Raw genomic sequence first — 20165 nt, 5'->3', positions numbered from 1 at the left:
CAAACCTGTAGCCCTATAAGTCTAAAAATCCACTTCTCTTTGCAAACCCTAATTGAAAAAAATCCCTAAAAATGGAAGAGGAAGAAAGAAGAAAGCTTTGGGAACTTACCCAAGGTGTTAGATAGCTCCCAAATGTCCCTAACACTTTAATATTGGTGTGCCCTAGTTGAGCTCCCACATTCCATCGTCCCTTTTCATTTCTCTCCTCTTTACTTTCTAATTTTTAAACTAATTCTCACTCTTATTTTTGCAAAATTTTGATGGCTCTACCGTAGTTACTCAAGTGATGTGCTGTGGCTTATGTTGTATGTGTCACAGCATGAGTGGCACCACAAGGACCTCTAGAGTTTTCTTCCTTTTTCAAAGTTTAGGTGGCCTAACTCCACTTCGAACCTGATTCTCAAGCTATAGCCATAAGCCAAAAGATCCATTAGCACTCTCTAACAATCCTCTAGCCCTAATTCCCCTTAAATTTACTTAATTATTGCTCAATTAGCTTAATTAATTAGGTAATTAAATTTTGGAATGTTACAAACATTTGAGACAAGGACATGCAACCATGCAAGTATGGGTGGAAATAGACTGGGCCAAGCTAAGCTTTAGTTAATTAAGCTTGAGCCTATGTGGTAGATCAAAAGTTTGAACTTAGCTTAAAATCTATATAAAAAAAAATTCACGATTTAAACTTGAGCCTATCTAAAACCTAGCCTAGCTTAGTGACATGTTTAAAAATTAAGATTAGGCCTTTTAAATAGGTTTACATAATTAGCTTTCAAGGTCTCATACAAGTTGTAGGATTATTAAAGGTTATATATGTATAACATGATTTACCAATTAAAATACATAACAAGCAAGAAGACTTATCAACTATAGTACAATAACAAAATTGAAAATCAATACATTTATAAGTCCAATCTAATTGAAAATATAATCTAAAAACTAGAAATCAAAATGAACATATTGATTTAAAATCAAATGGTGAAACTGGTATATCATAAATTCATCTTACAAAAGATAGTTAAAAAAACAAACATATGCAAGGAAGAACTATTTAGTGCTTGCAAGCTTTAATGTATGTAATATATCAAAATTTCTAAATTAAATATTATGTATTACATATTATATCTATGTAATATGTAATATATTATATAATAGTCCCTCCGTCTCGGATTATAAGGTACTTTTGGAAGAGTTTTTTATCCTAAAATATAAGACACTTTAGATATGGATTAAGGTTTCATTAAATGTAATAATCTTAATTTTTCCTTTTATCTCTCTATTTAATTTCTTTCTATCCTCTTTTCAATACCATGCATGGACCTCACTATTATTATGCACCAACAGTTGCATCATCTCTTTCCCCACTCTTTTCTACACCATATGAACCCCACTATTATTGTGCACCAACAGTTGCATGGAGTCTTTTTTTTCTACTCATTTATACCCAAGCATTTAAGATTCATCCTTTAGTGTTTCTCATCTGGATCTTTTCATTTCCCTATGAGCATCGAAAGAATGGAGGCACAAATGGTTCCAGATTAATTTGATAGCAATGAACCAGTCATGAATGTGGACATGGTTATTCCAGATTCATTTGATACTACTGAACAAGCCACAGATACTAGTTTAAATAAAATTCTTCCTATTGATAACGAAGTGCAGTCTAAAGGAAAAAAAAAAGTTTCTAAGGATGCGCATCATATATATTAATTTAAATAAAATTCCTAAGGATGATAACCAACTGCAGTCCGAAGGAAAAAGTTTCTAAGAAAGTGCATCATGGATATTCATTTAAACAAATTTCCAATGAATGAAACTAAGATGCTCAAGCAGCACGTAATCAAAGAGATCGATCTAAACAAACTCCCTCTTAATGATTTTAAAGACAATGACAGTATTCTTAAAGAGAAGATAAGGAAAGAAGTGATGAGCACTATGTTGAAGATCTATCTTCCTGAGTTTTTTAATATATATTTGATTACTTTTTATTTCAAGCCAGCTGTTCTCTTGCTGTGTTTGCTCTTAAAGAGAAGATGACATGTTGTGTTTGCTTGTTCGACTGATCGCGTGTTTTGTTGTTGACTATGTTCTCATGCTTTTAAACAATCATGGAAATAGTACTGCATAATTTAGAAATGAGGACTCTCTTGGTTTGCAGAAATCAATCGACACCTAAAATACTCCAATTAATTAGTAAACCAAATTACCATTAATCACCTGTAAAAGAAACAAAAAATGCCATAGAAATATAGGGGGAAAAAAGCAACAAAAGTAGTGTCCACCATAAATATCAAGAAGAAAAGTTTCTTAAGTGCTCCAAAACATCTTCAACTAATGAGCCATTACACTTCAATTGAGTAGGCAGGCGATCTATTCTTTCCATCATTGTTTTTCGTAAATGTGGTAACGGATAATCATTACCCCCTTTTACCTTCAAGGCATCTCTCATGCATGCTTGTAATGTCATGAAAATCTTGTTAGATGTAGTGGAGGGAAATTCTTCATTTGCTGTTATTACATGACCAATAAACTCATATGCAGTCTTAGAACATTCCTTTTCTTGCAATGACTGAATGGCTATGAAAAACCCAAGGTCCAACCCATTAAAATCTAGAGAATTTGGTGGTTGACACACTAAATGAATATCAAACCCATCTTCCTTTGCCACACGGCAACATTCAACATCATTCCTATTAATGTGACTTTTTGCATCATCTTGTTAAATGAAAATTGGATTTGCTATCTCATCTCGGGCCACCTTGCTTTGATAGCAAGAAGAACTTTCTCAATAAGAAATTGCCTACTAAATTCTTCGGTAATTCAAGTTATATGTTTTGTAACTAATGTTCCTACAAGTCTATTGACACTATTTCTTTTTGCTGGCTCCTTAGTAACCATATGAAATACATTTTTTCTTGAAAAAATTTCATTCCCCTCTTCATCAAATCTAGGATGTGCCAAAGCAACTAAAAACATTACCTTTTCAATAAAATTATTGTTCTTGCATGTCATGCGATTTGGATCCTTCTCATCTTGTAGTAGAAAGAAGTTCCTACTAGGTTTTGTCAAATAAAACCACTTCTCAGCTATATGAACTATATTATACATAGTCTTGAAAGTTGCATCATGTGGTATGGTTCCCCCTTCGCATTGACAACCAAAACTTCAATCGAGTTATTTTATCTTCTTCTTTCAAATGTGGCTTGAGAATACTTGTGTGGCGCCTTATATCTCCATCTTCAAGACTTCTGAACAATGTTCCCCTGCTCATGTTGATTGCATGATATAAAGATCAATAAATGGACCACCTTGATAAAGGAATCTCACGAAATCGACCTTTGTTAATCCCAACTCTCTTGCGCCCACAGTTTTTAACCTTTCTATGAGATGCATCTCCTGTCTCCTTTGTTTTCCACCAAATGCAGTTAATGACACTTGTAGAAATTGAGTATATTGAAGCCACCATGTTCTTGGTACCTTTTTTAAGTCTTCCATCCAAACTTGATTGTTGCAATAAATGAGATACTGATGTGCATTGTTCATTGCTTAGAAAATTGCGTTGATTGATGTTTCATGATTTGACCCCACCTAGTGGGATAAAGTCTTGTTGTTGTTGTTGTTGTTGATGTTTCATGATTTGATGCTTCACTTCTATTGCCTATTTCTTCTTCCATGTCATCTTCTGCTTCAATGTTAACTTCTGCACATGTGAAACAACTGAAGTTGGACTTACTTCAATGAAAAGGAAATTTTTTTTAATTAGCCCATGAAAAAGGGAAGGTATGTAGGTTCAAATTTGAAAGAATGCCAGAGAAGTTCTAAAAAGATTAATTAATTTAAATTAAGTTTCAAGTATCAAATTTCAAAAATTTACAACTCAGTCTTTCAATGTTGTAATTTCTTTGTAATGAATTTGCAACTTATATTTCAAATTCTAACAGGAAAAATAAATTTTTTTATTCTTCATTCATGATAAAATTTAAAAATTAACTTACGAATTCATCACATCACAGTTGTAAAATTGAGAAACTGAGTTACAAATTTTTAAAGTTTAGCACTTAAAATTTAATTTGAATCAATTGATCTTTTTAAAACTTTTTTGTCATTCTTCCTTCTAATTTTTGTGCCATGCAGCCCTCTCTCTCCCCTGTGATGTGAAAAGGGATGTCCATTGTCCTTTCTCCAAAGTGTATATCCACTACTTGAATAAAAAATTAGACGAAATACTAGTGAAGTTTAGACGGAATAAAAATTTTGAAAATGAAGAAATATATGCATACAAATGATATCTGTATCATTTGCCGAACTGAGATGCATCTCTAATTTATCGGCATCGTTCATATTAGAATCGAAACTGATGTTACGATATGGCACGTCATTCGTTTCATGTTCATTTCCTGTAAAAGGAATGTTTAAGTCTAATCCCAAAGGCATTTGATGTCTTCCTTTTGAAGCTTCTGCCTCCCAAAAGTTTAATGAATGAATTTGAAGCTTTCAAAGCCTATAAAAAAGGTGGGGAAGTGTTACTCCTCAAATCAAAATCGAAACTGATTTGCATAGAAGCTAAGCTTGAAAACACAAGTCAAAGTATAGAGAAGTTGGGGCAAACCTCGATGGCGTGGTGCTTCTTTGAATACACAAGTTGCAGACGTAACTTAAAAGCTTACAGTATGGTGTGACACATTATTGATAGGCCTCAATTACAATCATTTTTAAATAGAAAAAGCCACGATTTTGGATGTGAATTTTTTAAAAAATAAACTTTTCATTCCCGTCTTTTTCTACTAATGATGTTACAGCTTTACTAGGCTTAAAGCCAAGGAAAAGAACCGAAGTGTAATAATTAAGTGTAAATTATATTAAATTAAAGGTATTTTTAAAAGTTTATTACTCTGATTTCATTTATAAAGCACTTTCAACATGTTTCACCATAATTAAAGAAAACTATAAAATTCATTAACTCTATCTAAAAATTTAATAATTTCTCAACTTCATTTTTATCAAATGTACATATTTTAACAACACATTTTCTCTCTTCAACATTCAATGGAGGTCAAATAGCAAAATTTACAATAAAAATTCAATAAGGTGACTTATAAATAAGATGAAAAAAAAATCTTTTTCTCTATGCTTTACAGATAGGATTAGAGGGAGTATATTTTTGTTTGGAAAAAGCAATGTTATTAAGTGTATTTAATAAGGTTTATTAATATGTGCAATTTTGTTCAAAAATGTTATATAATTTGAAATGGAGGAAATAATATACATGTGAATAGGCTAACCTATAAAGCTTGTAATCTAAACCTTGCAAAAATAAACTTGGCCAATTTAGGAGGCCTAAAACTAACCTAGGATATCTAGTAAATAATCCTGACCAGAACTCCTAATAAGGGCTTGGCCTACTTTCACTCCTACACCCAAAGCAAATGATAGAGGAAGAATGGTAAATAGTAGAAGAAAAGCAATGAAAATGCAAATGACAACTTGGGATGATCACAAGTTCTAGAGATCAATTGAAAGATAAAGAAGGTCGTGTCTGACTAGGGATATTAAAATTAGATGACATGGCAAAACTTTATTCCACAAAGATAAGTGTATTTTTTTTTTAATCATGTGTGACAATTTCTATTGATGAGATGACATAAAACTAATTGCAAGGTCTTTTTAGTCTAAACATAAAAAGTTCAAGGGGATTAATATTTAACTTCAAAAATCAAAGTATCAAGGAGTTTATGTACAACTTACATAAAATTTAGGGGATTTGTATACATTTTAGCCTATCTTTGGGCTTAGCAAGTTTGATCATCATAGTTCAAAATTACAAGGGTGAAATTCAATCCAAAGACCACGGTCAATTGCTTTGAACTTAAATAATCCTTATGTCAATATCACAATGAACACAAATTAGGTTGGGATTTTTTTTTTTTTAATACTTGGTTTTCGGAAATAGCTCTAATTGACTTGAAAAATATTTAATTTCTAGATTTGCCATTTAGTCCATGTTTACCAATTTTTATTAAGGACATTAGAATGTTATCAGAAATTTCTCAATACTTGTTGGGAAATAATTCAAAGTGACTTGGAAGACATGACTTGACTTTTATCTCTTTTGCACCGCTTTCCATGGCCTTATATTTAAAAAAAAATTGAAAAAAGTTTACTCACATCGCTCAGAGGAGTGAGTTAAACGCTAATTTCTTTTTTGTTAATTGCACGAAAGAACTATAAACTTTAAATTTAATTTCACTATTTCATGATTTTGAGTTGTAATCATCAGCCTGCCTTACCAACGGCTTGATCATGATTCTTCCCTCCCTCTTTTCAACCCACATGTGCGGACAGATAACCATATACATACACACATATATCCCACGTTTAATCAATAATTGAATATGAATTACTGCATCTACGAATACTCTAATTATTCACCTTTAATGACATTCTACAAAAGAGGGTCAATGTTCAAAAGGCCAAAAACAAATTAAATACAAACCTCCCTCGCATTCCTTTTTAAGACATTTTCGACAAATTAGGGCTATAGTACATTGGCCACCGCGGGATGGCACTTCTCATAATACAAGGACCTGACCAAATTAAAGAATCACTAGATCGGCAACACATAGCTGAGATACCGACATAATTACCCGCTAGAGCTGGTTAGTAATTCCAGAAGAGGGTGGCCGTACTAAAATGATCCTCTTCAGGACAATCATGTTGTGGAGAGGCCAAGCTACAATAAGAAGGGCACTGACAGAAGGAAGATAAGCGAATCCAGAACGCTCTTGTCATATCTGATCCCTTCCAATCACATAAACCACCCTCGGCTGCTGTTAGGAGCACCGTTGCCAGCAGCATCATTTCCTTTGAAACATCCAAATTTTCATGGGCAAACAGCTTATCCTGCATTGCTGGCAACTTCAGCAGCTCTCTGTCTCATCATTTCCATCACGGCTGCTCTTCGTCGAGAGTCCGATTGTTGCTGTAACCTCCTTAAATGTTCCTTCAGATCTCTGAAGTAACCCAAAAATGAAAGAATGTCACACAAGACAAGTCACAAGAATAACTCAGAAATGGCAATCAATGCTTGACCCACAAACCTGCAACGTGGTACGTGGCACTCAGACTCTTTGCAAGCACGAGCATGGAGTTGCAGCAGATACCACATTTTCTTGCAAAGAACACAGCCTCCGGAGGCACGTGTTTTACATTGCATCCCATGGCGGAAGAGCCCCTTCACTTTGCGACAATTTGGATACTGGCAATGTGCAGAACGACATTGGGATGCATGCACGAGAAGATCAAGCATTTTCCGCAACTGTAATTACAGACCCCAACTACTATCAGGCACTTAAAGAAAGGTGCAAGTGCAAGATTATCGCAGAGCATGGTATACATAAATGGGATGGCAAGCAAGGGGAAGCGAAATTTTGAAGGCATGATCAAAGAATTTCACGAAATGCACATAGAAAGCAGAAGCAAGAGGCATATTAATTTAAGGCTATATACATAACTTTAGTTTAAGGTTACATCTGTGTTTGGATGGATGGATACATGCACCCACACACAGTCTCATTTTTCAATCAATCCAACGTAATAACAACACAAAAACGCAACAACATGCACCTGAAAAATCTGCAAGTAGTTTCTTATGAAATTAGTAATATATTAAGGTGAACGTGTCACTGATAGTCATTGAAACTTTTGAAAATCAAGATCTCAATTTCAAAACCGCCATTACTTGATTTAATGCTTTACCTCATACAAATTGACAAAAAACTTTATTCGACATGTGAAATAACATGGTGAGACGTAGGCAATAAGCACACCTTAAATCAGACAATCACCAAGAACAAAATCTGAAATATAACGGATACCTGCAACACTCGAAGTTGCCTTGCTTCTTTGTTCTGAGCATCACGATCAGCCACAGATGGATGATTTGTCAACCTATGAGGATGATCAACGCCTCCATCCTTTTGATAACACGCATTGCACACATCATAATCAGGGCAAACTTCACATCGCCAACCTTGACCAGTTTCAATGTCAAGATGGCATATATTACAAGTTGTCACAAAAGCAGGAGCAGTTGGATTATGAAGATGATAGAGAACCATCATTGATGAATGCTTGGCCCGTCTCAGAGTATCATATTGATAGTGGTTTCCCTGACACAGACTCAGAAATGCCTGTCTAGTGTCAAAGAATTCACTTTCAAGAATCTCATCTTTGTCCTTTGTATCAGCTGGTACATCAGAAATTTCAATCTGCAAATAATAACAATAATTTACATCAACATTGACATTAAGAACAAGAAGAAAAACAGTTCATAAAAGAAAATGGAAAATCCAAATTCATTTTTCCTACACAGTAACTATAGCACAAATTATTAGCTCAGTTTTACAACTCTAATTCATTAAATACCTTAAATTCAGCAAACTACCATTAAGCAGACACGAGGGCAGCAGACAACCAAGAGATCTCACATGGTACCATAGTATCACAAATCTGAATTCGGAAAGAACAATTCCTTTTACACACCAACCATGCATGGGATGGCATACTTACTCGGTAAAGGGCATGTTTCTCCCTATGATTAATAGGATGCCTTTCTCTTTCTTCACGCTTTAGTTCAACTTCATAACACCTAGAAAACCACATAATAAAAATCAGATCAATAAATATGGTGAATGGACGTGCCCATTGATCACCAAGAACTCAGCAGATTATTAGAGCATAAAGAAATAGCCTCTTGACAATGCAAAAATTAAATGACCGCAGTTTCCGTTCTATACATGCCCATGATCTGTATTAGAAAAAAGAGCTATATAACAATTGAAAATGAAATATGTCATAAGTGTAAATCCAGCTGTGAGCTGTACAAACATAACACTGGACCACAGAAAGTGTGTCCAGTACCATCAATAGAATCAATAAATGCTGATTGTTGAAGGCCAAAAACTCACTAAAGCAAATTGTTTCTTTGTAGTTTTAGGATACACTCCCTTCATTAATTATACACAAGAGGACTATGGTGATATCAGTGTTTCTTTGCCTTAGATGGCTCCCTGGTCATGTTATTTAGATGTCATTAGGTTTTCTTCTAATGTCCAGGTTTCCCTTATGTGGTTAATAGTAGTCTCTATGAGATTAGGACTCTTCATAATTATTGTCACATAAGTTATAGGAGATCTATTAAAATGGTTGTGATACTTTCTTTTTTTGAAGGCGATCATCAACCAGATTTATCAACAATGACAGCATACTCGTGTTGATGTGCGATGCCTGAATTCCTTTTCTACTTCCAATCATCTACCATGTTTTCTTTAATTCTGGCAGCCACCCCAATCAGATTACTTTGACAGACATTAAAAAAAAGAAAAGGAAAAAAAAAAACAAGAAGAACTCAATAAGTCTAGCTTACTCTTCATTCAATTTGGCAGACATTATCTACCATTTATTTACCCTAGGAACCCAAATTTTCATCTTAATAAAACCAAACTTCCATGGATCCTACCTCAAATAAGATGATACAATTCTGACAGTGTGCTAAAGTGCTAACATATTTTAAACCATGTTAGTTTGACACAGTACACGAAAAAAATATATATGTAACAAGGCTTAACTATCCTTACTTATCACATATCTGAAAATTCTTGCACTGGTTGCAAACCCAACGGTTGCCTGATACCATTAAAATACAACAATGACTGCATGCATGCTGCAAATGAACCATGATAAAATCTTCCTTCATGGGGCTAATGGTTTCGCCAAGCTGGAGAAACATCAAAAGATTTGTAAGAAAAAATTATCTTCACACTAAGAAACACAACTAATAAAATTTTAAATGCAGATCAACAATGAGAAACTATAAATCATTTAACCATCTGCTGGAAACATAATTTGAATGCCATTTCTTTCACCCATAAGGACAATCTATGATAAAGAACTAAAGCAGGGAATTACTTTATGCATTAGGAGCAGATCTTTTGATGCATTTCCAGAGAGATCTGACTGACCAGATGCCTTTAAAGCCCTTTTTGTTATGGTTTTTTTGGTTGTTCCTTTCTTATTCAGTTTTCTGCCATCTTCTTCTTGGTTAAGCTGATAAATCAAATCCTCAGCAGCCCCAGGCCAATAGTCACCATCAAAATAAGGAAGTCTTGCAGCAGTAACCTTAGCTCTACATTCACCAGTAGATACAAAGAAATGGTCGTACAAGTTGGTAAGATCGACCACAATATTCTCCTTCGAAGCTTTTCTTAACATTGATAAGTACCTGAGGAAACAAGTCCACAAGAATTGAAGTTGAAGATGAAGGGGGGAAAAAAACACTATACAAGTCACAAAATTTAGACAATTTCTCTCTTTTAAAGCTGAAGCTCACCATTCTCGGAGCTTATCAGATTTTGGAGTTTTCTGAATTTCCGGATGACAATATAAAATATAATCTTCACCCTTCAATGGAGGACAGGCCCAAATATAGCAGCTAGTAAAACCACGTTTCTTACAATATTCAAGGTATCCAATCTGCAAACCAAATTATAATGGAAATCACTCATAATAAAAAACTGAACAATCAGGAAGTTATCTTGACTTAAAAATTGAATGTATTCATAATTTAAAAAAAAAAAAGGGCCACCATGCCTTTTAAAGTCACATAAGAGCAGCAACCATACCAAGATTTCATGATAAACAAACGTCCGAAGAGCCTCTCCAGTCACTGCTTTAACTTCAGGCCTAAAATACTTCACAGAATCAAGGTATGAAAGATAAACCCGACGCTGATTAGGGAACTGGCATTCAGATCCAAATTCTTGAACATACATGCCAAAAAGGCATACTTCCACGCCTTCAATCTTTTGAAACAACAAAACTACCTGGAGCAGAAATGAAAGTGCATCAATAACCACAACCAATACTAATGATTCATTAACCACCAGAGAATCAAAGCAGCCTTCTCACTACCTTTGATTTATAGGGGAATTCTGTCGGATAATTTTCTTCCCGGAAAATTTCCAAAAATCGTTGTTTCACTTCTAACTTCTTGTCAACAGATGACACCACTCTTACAACAAGTTCTTCAGCCCCAGGCACCTGGTACAGCAATTGAAACAGGTTTATACAACACCAGCACAAAACATGTAACATCCCATATATTTAAGACTTGTTTGCAAATAATGACAGTACAAACATGTAAAATCGAAACTTCAGGTCAACAAAGTTTTTAAAATAATATTCAAGTCCAGAAAATTCACTATATTATTTATTGTATGAGTTCTTCAGAAAGAGCAATTAGATTGTCAAACATTAGATGGTACTCCCTCCAGTCTCATTTATACGTCATTTCCAGTATCTTTCACCAAAACAAAGGAAAATTTTAAACTCATCAACTCTGTATAAAAAAGTTTCTTGCTTTGCCAATACCAAATACACCCTTAGAAAGGTTTTCTAGTTTCCTACATCAACATTAAATAGGGTAAAAGGGAAAAATTGTAATAAATAATCAATGTAGTACCTTATAAAAAGGACCACATAGCCCCTCCTCCAAGTTCTTTATAAATAGGATTGAAGGGAGTATTTCAAGAAATTTAAAGAATAATCTAAAATATTAAAGCAAGTAGGAAAGAATTGATGAATCACCTCATCGCGACTTTTTCCTTGAAGCCTTGCCCTCTCTTGTCTCTCTTGTTCTAGTCTCCTAGACAACCGTTGCTGTATTTGCTCACTGAGAATAGTTTTAGGCAAATCCTTAGCCCCAAGAACAGCACTTTGGGGTAATGGTTTGCGCTCTCCTCTTTCTACCTCTTGAATATAGCAATTAGGGCAAGTGTACTCAGCTTGTCCCCCATCATTTCTTCGACCATTAAATAGTGCACAAATTTGGTGTTGCCAAGCTTCACATTTATCACATTGAACCCACTGCCACAAGGACATAAAAAAAGGAAAAAATCAACAAAACATGTAAAAGCTTCCAATACAGCAACAAGATGAAGCATTATCCCACTAGATGGGGCTGGCAAAAAGCTGCAAATAAAAGGAAAAAAAATTCCATCATGGTACCCACCCATTCCTCAGTTTCTTCATCATTTTTCTTTTTCTCCAGCCTCGCCTTAGGAATGGCAGTTCCATCGACAAAAATGCTGTCTCCACGTGCCTCGTTATAGCATGGAATACAAAAATAATGCCGTGTATCGCCAGTACCCATGGTATAATACATAGCGTTCCGTTTAATGCGAGCACCACAAGTTGAGCAATAAATAGGTGGTGGTTCAAATGTAAGCTTCTCTACAGCACACAACTGACAGGAGTTCTCACTCATTGAATGCTCCATTGCTTGATTCTTTTCAGCCTTCGCTTTGCTCTGTCATGAGATAATAACAGAAGCATCATGGTAAGAAGTGCAAATCAGTTGACAGAGGAATATAAAGGAAAAACCCAGCACTGCTAAACAAGCATGGAGATACAAGAGCATAGCATTATAAAGACAGTATATTTGGATTTTGGACTCAACACATTTATCGAACATTAAGAAGCCATATATAACAGTTGTATTACCATTTCCAGCATTTTGTAATAAAAAATTCAAAATATCCACCTCAAACAAAATACCAGGAGAAGGAGCAGAAGGGAACAGTATTCATGAAGCTCCATGAATTTAGTTTATTAAGCCTACAGAAGCAGCATGGAAATTCCATTGGTGTCTCTCTCTTTTTTCTAATAAAGTTATTTTATCCAAAAAGAAAAAAGTAGATCACAAACATGACGATTTAAGCAACAGTCAACCTATTCAGCAGAATGTGATTATTGTGATCAAGCATGATGGGTTTTCATATGATAATTTTTTTTACTTCAAAATGTCTGATGTTGCAACACAAAATCAAATCTATTATAGAACATAACAGTATTTTCACTGTTATGTCATGCTAGAGAGTGCAATTTCAACTTATCATTGATTAGTTGCATCACCTTCTTCTGGTGTTCTTAAAGAAAGAGATGTGAAATTCAAACACAAAACTTCACTGATGAAACACACTTATCAACACACAATTACAACAATTCAAAATCAGATTCCAAAATCTAATTAACAGGAAAGATCAACGCAATATTAGCAGAAACAAAGGAACTAAAATAATAACTCCTCATGTGATCAGAATGTTATTTGCTCATATTATGTGACATTGACATGAAATCAACATAGAGTTGAGTGATGGTGATTATTTATCATTAAAACCATCCCAAATCTACTCATATCAATAATCACATGAAACATAGAACAACACTCTAACTTAGCAAAACATAGATACACAGACTTTACAATAAAATATATAAGCTGAATATAGTTCAACTTTTAGATTATAATGGAACTGATTTCCGCTAAGATGCTTTCAATAATCAAACTAATGGCTGTAAAGTTGTAAAATAAACAAGCGCAAGGTCACAAAAAAGGCTTACTTGGCCAACCCATTGTCTTAGGCCAGTGATGTGTTCCCTGACTTGTTCTGGAGTGAATAGTTCAATCAACGAGACCCCCTTTATTTTAGGTTACCAGACTTCGTCCCTCCAAAATTTTCTGATGGCTGGTTAAGGTTTTCTGGCTGATCTTGTCCAGTTTCTTTCTCAGTTTTGATATTTTCTGGCCTAGATAAAGTGACAGGTTCATCATATGTGACAGGTTCACCACCAGGCCATCTGTCCTCCACATCATTTATTTTCATTTCACAAGGATTTGCAGGTGTTGAATGCACTGGACCTTCAGCCTTAACTTCTGTGAGCTCAGACTTAATTGACATTGACATATCACCATGGATATAGTCTTGGCACGGGGCATCCTTGGAAACATTAGATTCACAGTTTGCCAAAACTGACACAGTAGAGTTTTCATTCTCCAAACTAAAGGACTGGGTACACTGCTCAATTTTCATACGTTTTAAAGATGGCTGCAGGTCATCTGAAGTTTCAATAACGGGTAGAGGTTTTTGGATCAATCTAGGTGATGGAACCACAGAATTGTATGATTTACAAGATCCATTTGCTGCAACTGGCACTCCTGAATCAGAATCTGGCCGAGTCTGGGACTTAACTTGAAAAGAGCGCCTGTAATTTCGAACAAAAACACAAACTGGGCAACATGGATCTTTGCAGTTTCTAAAATGAATTAGCAATAGCCTGGTATGATGACAGCGGGGATATGAGCAATGAGGCAGGTTGCATCCATCAATGTGTCTGCATAACTTCTGAGCACTATAACAATAACGTTCTTGGCATCGTCCTTCTGGGGCAGGACACCGTCGAGCATGAAGTAGAAATAAAAGCCACCTCTGTTGATTCCTATGTGCTTTCTTAATACTAACACTTGAGTCAAGGGGTTTAGTGCCTCTAGAAGCAACAGCTTGACCAATAACATTTCCATCTGATGATAAATTATTGCACTGAGCTTCATCTTGCCTTGATATTCTCTGATGGAAATCCATGTGGAGATGTTGCTCATGCAACATATTCCCTGGTATGTGGTTACCACCTTGCGATTGAGAATTCCATTGATTTAGAAGTGCTGATTTAGATTGTGTCCCAACTGAAAGACAACTAAAATTATTTTCGGACTCTGAAACCATTTGATGCGGGTGCAACATTTGATGTGAGTTTTGAGCTGTTGCTGCAGATAAATCACTCTGACTATTTGGAAAAGAAAGATGTTGGGCATCCCCCAAACAACTATCATTAGAGTTCTGTTGCATCTTGTTTTGCATCTCAGAAATATTAAACTGTTCAGAAACCTGTGAACTAAAGACTTCTTTGTGGTGATCAATTACAGGCTCAGACTTCACTTGGACTTCTAAATTGGAAGGGATATGAGACTGACTGAAGGCATCACTTTTGACCATATGCTGGGGCTGCTGACTTTGCAGCTTAAATTGAAATTGCTTCTGGGCATACTGCTCTGGCTGTTGAAATTGTTGGGAATGTTGCAGATATTGCCGTTGAGGATCCAGAAGGCCATCTTTTGAAGTGAAAGAAGATTGAAAATTCAACTTCTCCAACCGATTCATAGATTGAGACTTTAGATGAGCATCCTGCTGCATACCATGTAAATTCGAATGACTACTTATGAGAGAGTTGGTTTGGGATATTGCAGGCAATTTTACTGAGTTCAAGTTCTGACTGCTCATCATAGATCCAGAAGATGTTGCAGATGTATAAAAGTTTCCAGATGCATATGAGTCAACATTATTTAATCCATATCCATCACCTGGCAATAGAATTTTCATCTTTTCTGTAAGATGCCGATTATATGGTGAAAAATATATATCTATGCCCCCCTGAATGTCCAAGGGATAAGGCACATACACACAGACACACACAAAAACCAACAACAAACAATAGCCAAAGAAATTATACTACTAAAAAGGAGGGTGGAGTTAGAGAAAAGGACATAGGTCCAGTGCCAGGAGAACTAACAGAAAAGAGCAAGAAAAATTACCATGCACTGGCGGTTGCTGATTTTGATCAAAGTGCTGCTGTAAGTGTTTAGGGGAATTCACACAAGTTGTGGCATAGGCATCACCAAAGCCAGATTCATTTGTAAGTTGCCTATTGTTTCCAATCAAACCTAACCTGCTACCCATGGCTCCATTTGAGTATGCAATAGATTTTTGCTGTAAACCAGATCTCATTCCACTATCCATTTGGTTGCCAAGGTTCTGCATCACATTATTGTTTTGGCCCCCAAAATTCTGTTTCTGCTGCAGAGGTTGTGACATTGTTGAGGATTCAACACTGGAAAAGACACCACTATTATCAGAAGATTCCATATTCATGTATGAGTTATTGCTGCCATTAAAACCAGGAGTGGGAATCATCTGGCTTGTGATTCTCTGCACACCCATTGATGACATGGTTCCCCCAGAACCAATTGAAAAGCTGGTTGATGATGGCTGATAGCCATTACACAAACCTGCAATAAGTATAATTTATGATGAAAAAACATTTTTTAAAAAATGTGAAGCAAAAGTCTAGGTGAAGAATTTTAACACTTATAATTACCATCAGATCTAGTTAAGGAATTCCCATGCAAACCCCCTGTAGGAAACATGCTTGCACTATTCACAGATGGAGATGCCATGCTATTACATCCAGGGGCAACAATGATTGAGGCATCTACAGAAGATGTAACTGCCATGTTTGAATTCACATGTGCCATACCAGGTGTTGGTATCATTGTACCTACTGAAGAAGAGCTAGTATGCTGGGTATATTGTTGGTTATTATTCACAGATGGCGGTCTGCAGTAATTAAGCAGACGGCTCTCTAGTGTACCCAAGTTCAAGTACTCCTCCTGAAAAGATAGGTCTGAAGATTATCACCCACTAGAACTAACAAGAACTTAATAAAGAAACATGAAGATGCTGAATGAAATAGAATTATTTAGGAGAAGCAGGAAAAGTATGATTATATGGGAGGATCAGATATCCTCTAAATTAGTCAGAGAAACCTTAATATAGTGCATAGGAAAATAAACAGAGGCTAAAACAGAAACCTTAGATGTTGCAGCTTTTAACATGGCTTCCTCCAGGCGTTTAGCAAGATCCTTGAACTTTCTTCTCTGCAGTTCCACTACTGGCGGCTGTTGCCGCTGCAATAACATATCATAGCTAGAAGGTAAAGAGCAACAGGTTATAGGATGTTCAACAATATATATATACATATATAGACACACACAGTTAAAAATTGGACCATGTACTTCAGAGCATGGATTGAGCAACATGAGGAATTGTGGGGCAAAGAGTGGGGTTAGACTATTTCAGGAAAATATTTGACTTTATCAGCATTTTTTAAAAGTTTTACTTAATTACTGTAACAGTTTATTTTATAGATTTGGGGACCCATGCAAATCAGTCTATCTCACTGAGGAATGGGGATGACAAAAAATTTGCATCCCACCTCAGGAAAAGAGGAGGCAAGAAAACCTCATAAACAACTTTGAATGAGTACCCTAGTTTATGCAAAGTTTTTGTAGTCAAATTTAAAATCATCATCGTTTTCATCTATAAAGTTTTAGTCGATTTCCATATAATTTAATAAATTTGGAAATTCACAAGTCTTCTCATCCATATGGAGAATGCAGTTGGGGGAAATAAGTTCTAGCAAAAGAATATGTAACATTGTTCAATTCCCCAAATAATTACGTCCCTTTTCCCATATTTTTCTGTTGGATAAATTTCAACAGTCCATTATGAAATCATCTATAGCATTCACTGGCTTCCATGACCGACAAAAAAAAAAAAATTGTTCAGTTATTCTTTACAACAACAAGCCGACCCACCTGGTGGGATAAGGCTTGTTGATGCTGTTATTGTATTCTTTACAATGACCAAAAAGGCTTACATTCACCCCCATTGATAAAACTTCCTCACAAGAGTCAATAGAATCAAGTCACCAGCTGATTGAATACATATAAACAATACACCAAATTTTGAGTTAAGCAAAAGAAAGAAAAATTGCCTTACATCTTCTCTTGAATAAACACGCGTGCTCTTAGAAATTCAGAGTCCATATTAGTGGTTGATCGGGGAACACCGCCTAAAGTTGGCATCTGAGGGATGGCATTTCGATTCGGCTGGGTCAGTCCAGGCAGCTGGGACCCTGATTGATTAGGTACCTGGCCTGACATTTGTCCTGGAATTGGCGCCTGTAGTTTCATCTTCCTTATTCTTCACACTTGCTTTATGAACCAAATATTTCATAACTCAAAAGTGATCCAACATTCCACAATCAGCTACGAATTCAGCTGCAGCAAAGCCCTCTTATCAGTGTACAACACCAAATAGCCAGGTATCCTATGTGAACTTCGACAAAAGTAAATATAGTCATTTGACATTATCCATTGAACATCATTCACAATGGTTTCTTACATTCAATACCTTGCCGGAAGAAACTTCAAATCAACTAGGTTTCAGCAGAGTACTTCGCCATTGGAAGAAACATAGTTGATTAGAAGTTACACGATCAAAAAGGGAATGCTAAGACAAGAAACCATTATGAGCTTCACTAGCTATTAAAACAACAAGCGCCAATGAATGTGCGCTAAGAAGATCTCAAAGCTCTTGTGATCTGTAATTGAGTGGTTATTTTACTTTCATATAAACTCAATTAACAAAAACTGCAGTAAGTAACCCTAGGTGGATACAAAATCGGACGATAAATTAGCATTTCGGGACCCAGAAATCCTAGCGAAATCGATAAAATCAACGAGCCTAAACGGCAAACAATCAAGTAGAAGCCAAACAGTAGTTGGAAATTGCGATATGAAATCGAATACGACCTCGAAGTATCAACGACTACGCCGACGACGATCAACGATTCTTTGCCGTGAAGAAAGAATGAAAGTCGGTAACGCGTCGCGATTCTCTGCTCCGGGGAAAAAGAAGCAGGCGTGTGTTGGTGTTGGAACCCAGCCGTCCGAGAGATCCTTCGATATCCATCTCGCCACGTGGCAATTTGCCACACCAATATGCAAGCTAATCCGTACCGTTCATCTTAAAATGCTGTCAGCAATCCGTTAACATGCCCAAAAAATGCACCCCTTTAGCATCCGTATCATGTAGAGGTGGGAAAACATGTTAAGCAGGCTAACTTATTTAATTTATAAAATTTAATAAATTAAATTAAATAAATTAATTTATTTTTTAAAATATACTGAGATATTTCAAACTGTAAAACTAATGAGTTAAAACACATTGACCTGTGGGCTAATATATTTTTTAAAAAATAATTTTTTATTTTTTAATCACATTATATCTTTTATAAATTTACAATAAAAAATATTTTTTAAATACATAATTTATAACTCTCAAATATATTTTTTTTAAATCTTTTTTACAATTTGCAATACAATTCTTGTTATAGTTTATAAATCGATGATTTATTAGTTTTTATAGAAATATTTTAAATATATATTATTCGTTAATCTCATAAAATTTATTGCTTGAAATCATAAATACGATTGATTGAGAAAAATAATATAGTTTTATATTTAATGTTTTTTTCAATGAGAAAGATAACACACCTAAGCGAAAAGATGATTAATAGTAAAAATTTTGTAAAATGAATTTGTTTGGTTGAATTCTATGTTTATTTTATTTATTTACAAGTTATTTAATTGCTAATTTGTTTTGAAATGTAAAATATATATATATATAAATTTTAAATTCTCAAAAAAATTAATAAATTTTTACGGGCCAGCTCGCGAGTTAAATAGCCCGCTAGAAAATAAGTTAGATTGGGTTTTCGAACCCATAATATCTGACGGGCTAGCCCAACCCGTGGGCTGACCCGTAACTCGTTTGCCCGGTGTTTATGATAAGATATTTTTAATCATATTATACATTTTAATAAATTAGTTAATTAGTTAATAGTTAATGATCTTTAAAATTATATGCTCTTTTTATATTTATTTTTATTTAATATAAAGTTTTAATTAAAAAAATTTATTAATGCACTCCTTAATTAATGGTATTTTTAAAAAAATAATTAATTGTATCTTGAAATAATCAAACTGCCTTGCATTTTTAAATATTTTATCTCATAAAAAATGTCTTAATATTTTTGAACAAGGGAGTAAAACCTATTTTGTTCAAAAACAATCTTGATATTAGAGCCTATTAGAAGAATTAACCAAAAAAAAGGGCAGATGTGGCAATATTTTTCCTCTAACATTGGGCGTCTTATTTTGTTTTTGGAAATAAGTGAATAAAAAAAAAAGCATGAAGGATTAAAAAGAAGGAAAGTGATTTTTAACTAAAGAAAATGATCCCTTCTATTGGGAATAATCAATCAAAGTTTGCAAGCTTGTTTGGGCGTCCTAAAATGGACATTTCCTAAATCTAGTAATTAAGTTTTAGATGTTGAAAATAGACTCTCAAACATAAGGGCACATGCTGTAATTGTTTTGCAAAAAGCATAAGGTCCCTTTAAACCTATCGAATTGGTCACCAACATGAGGTTGATCCATTCACAGCAATTCAAATTCTTTGTTTGGAATTAGTTAATGATAATATAGGTCTTATTTGATTGCTAAAAAAATTAAAATAAAATGAATTAAAAAAATAAAAGTAAAAATGAAATTATCAAAAGAGATGGTGATGAATCACATTTATAAAGGAGGG

At 34.8% G+C, this 20165-nt stretch overlaps 1 protein-coding gene across 1 annotated transcript; it reads right to left on the bottom strand.

The window, feature by feature from the left end:
• Positions 1 to 6374: 6374 nt before the first annotated feature.
• On the bottom strand, positions 6375 to 18455 carry LOC129288067 (histone acetyltransferase HAC1-like). The gene is given in 18 exon segments (XM_054924403.1): positions 6375 to 7010; positions 7098 to 7315; positions 7875 to 8267; positions 8569 to 8647; positions 9636 to 9775; positions 9967 to 10279; positions 10388 to 10530; positions 10680 to 10880; positions 10969 to 11097; positions 11644 to 11922; positions 12068 to 12364; positions 13456 to 13547; positions 13550 to 15250; positions 15482 to 15955; positions 16045 to 16336; positions 16538 to 16652; positions 17508 to 17788; positions 18323 to 18455. Coding segments are annotated over 17 exon segments (5175 nt in total). The 5' UTR covers positions 17702 to 17788; positions 18323 to 18455; the 3' UTR covers positions 6375 to 6895.
• Positions 18456 to 20165: the final 1710 nt, after the last annotated feature.

Source organism: Prosopis cineraria, unplaced genomic scaffold (assembly GCF_029017545.1).
Source record: "Prosopis cineraria cultivar Desert tree isolate PC_DT_omini unplaced genomic scaffold, ASM2901754v1 PC12, whole genome shotgun sequence".
NCBI classification, from domain to species: Eukaryota; Viridiplantae; Streptophyta; class Magnoliopsida; order Fabales; family Fabaceae; genus Prosopis; species Prosopis cineraria.
Note: the sequence above shows the minus strand (reverse complement) of the source record. Positions and strands in the feature narration are given on the sequence as shown.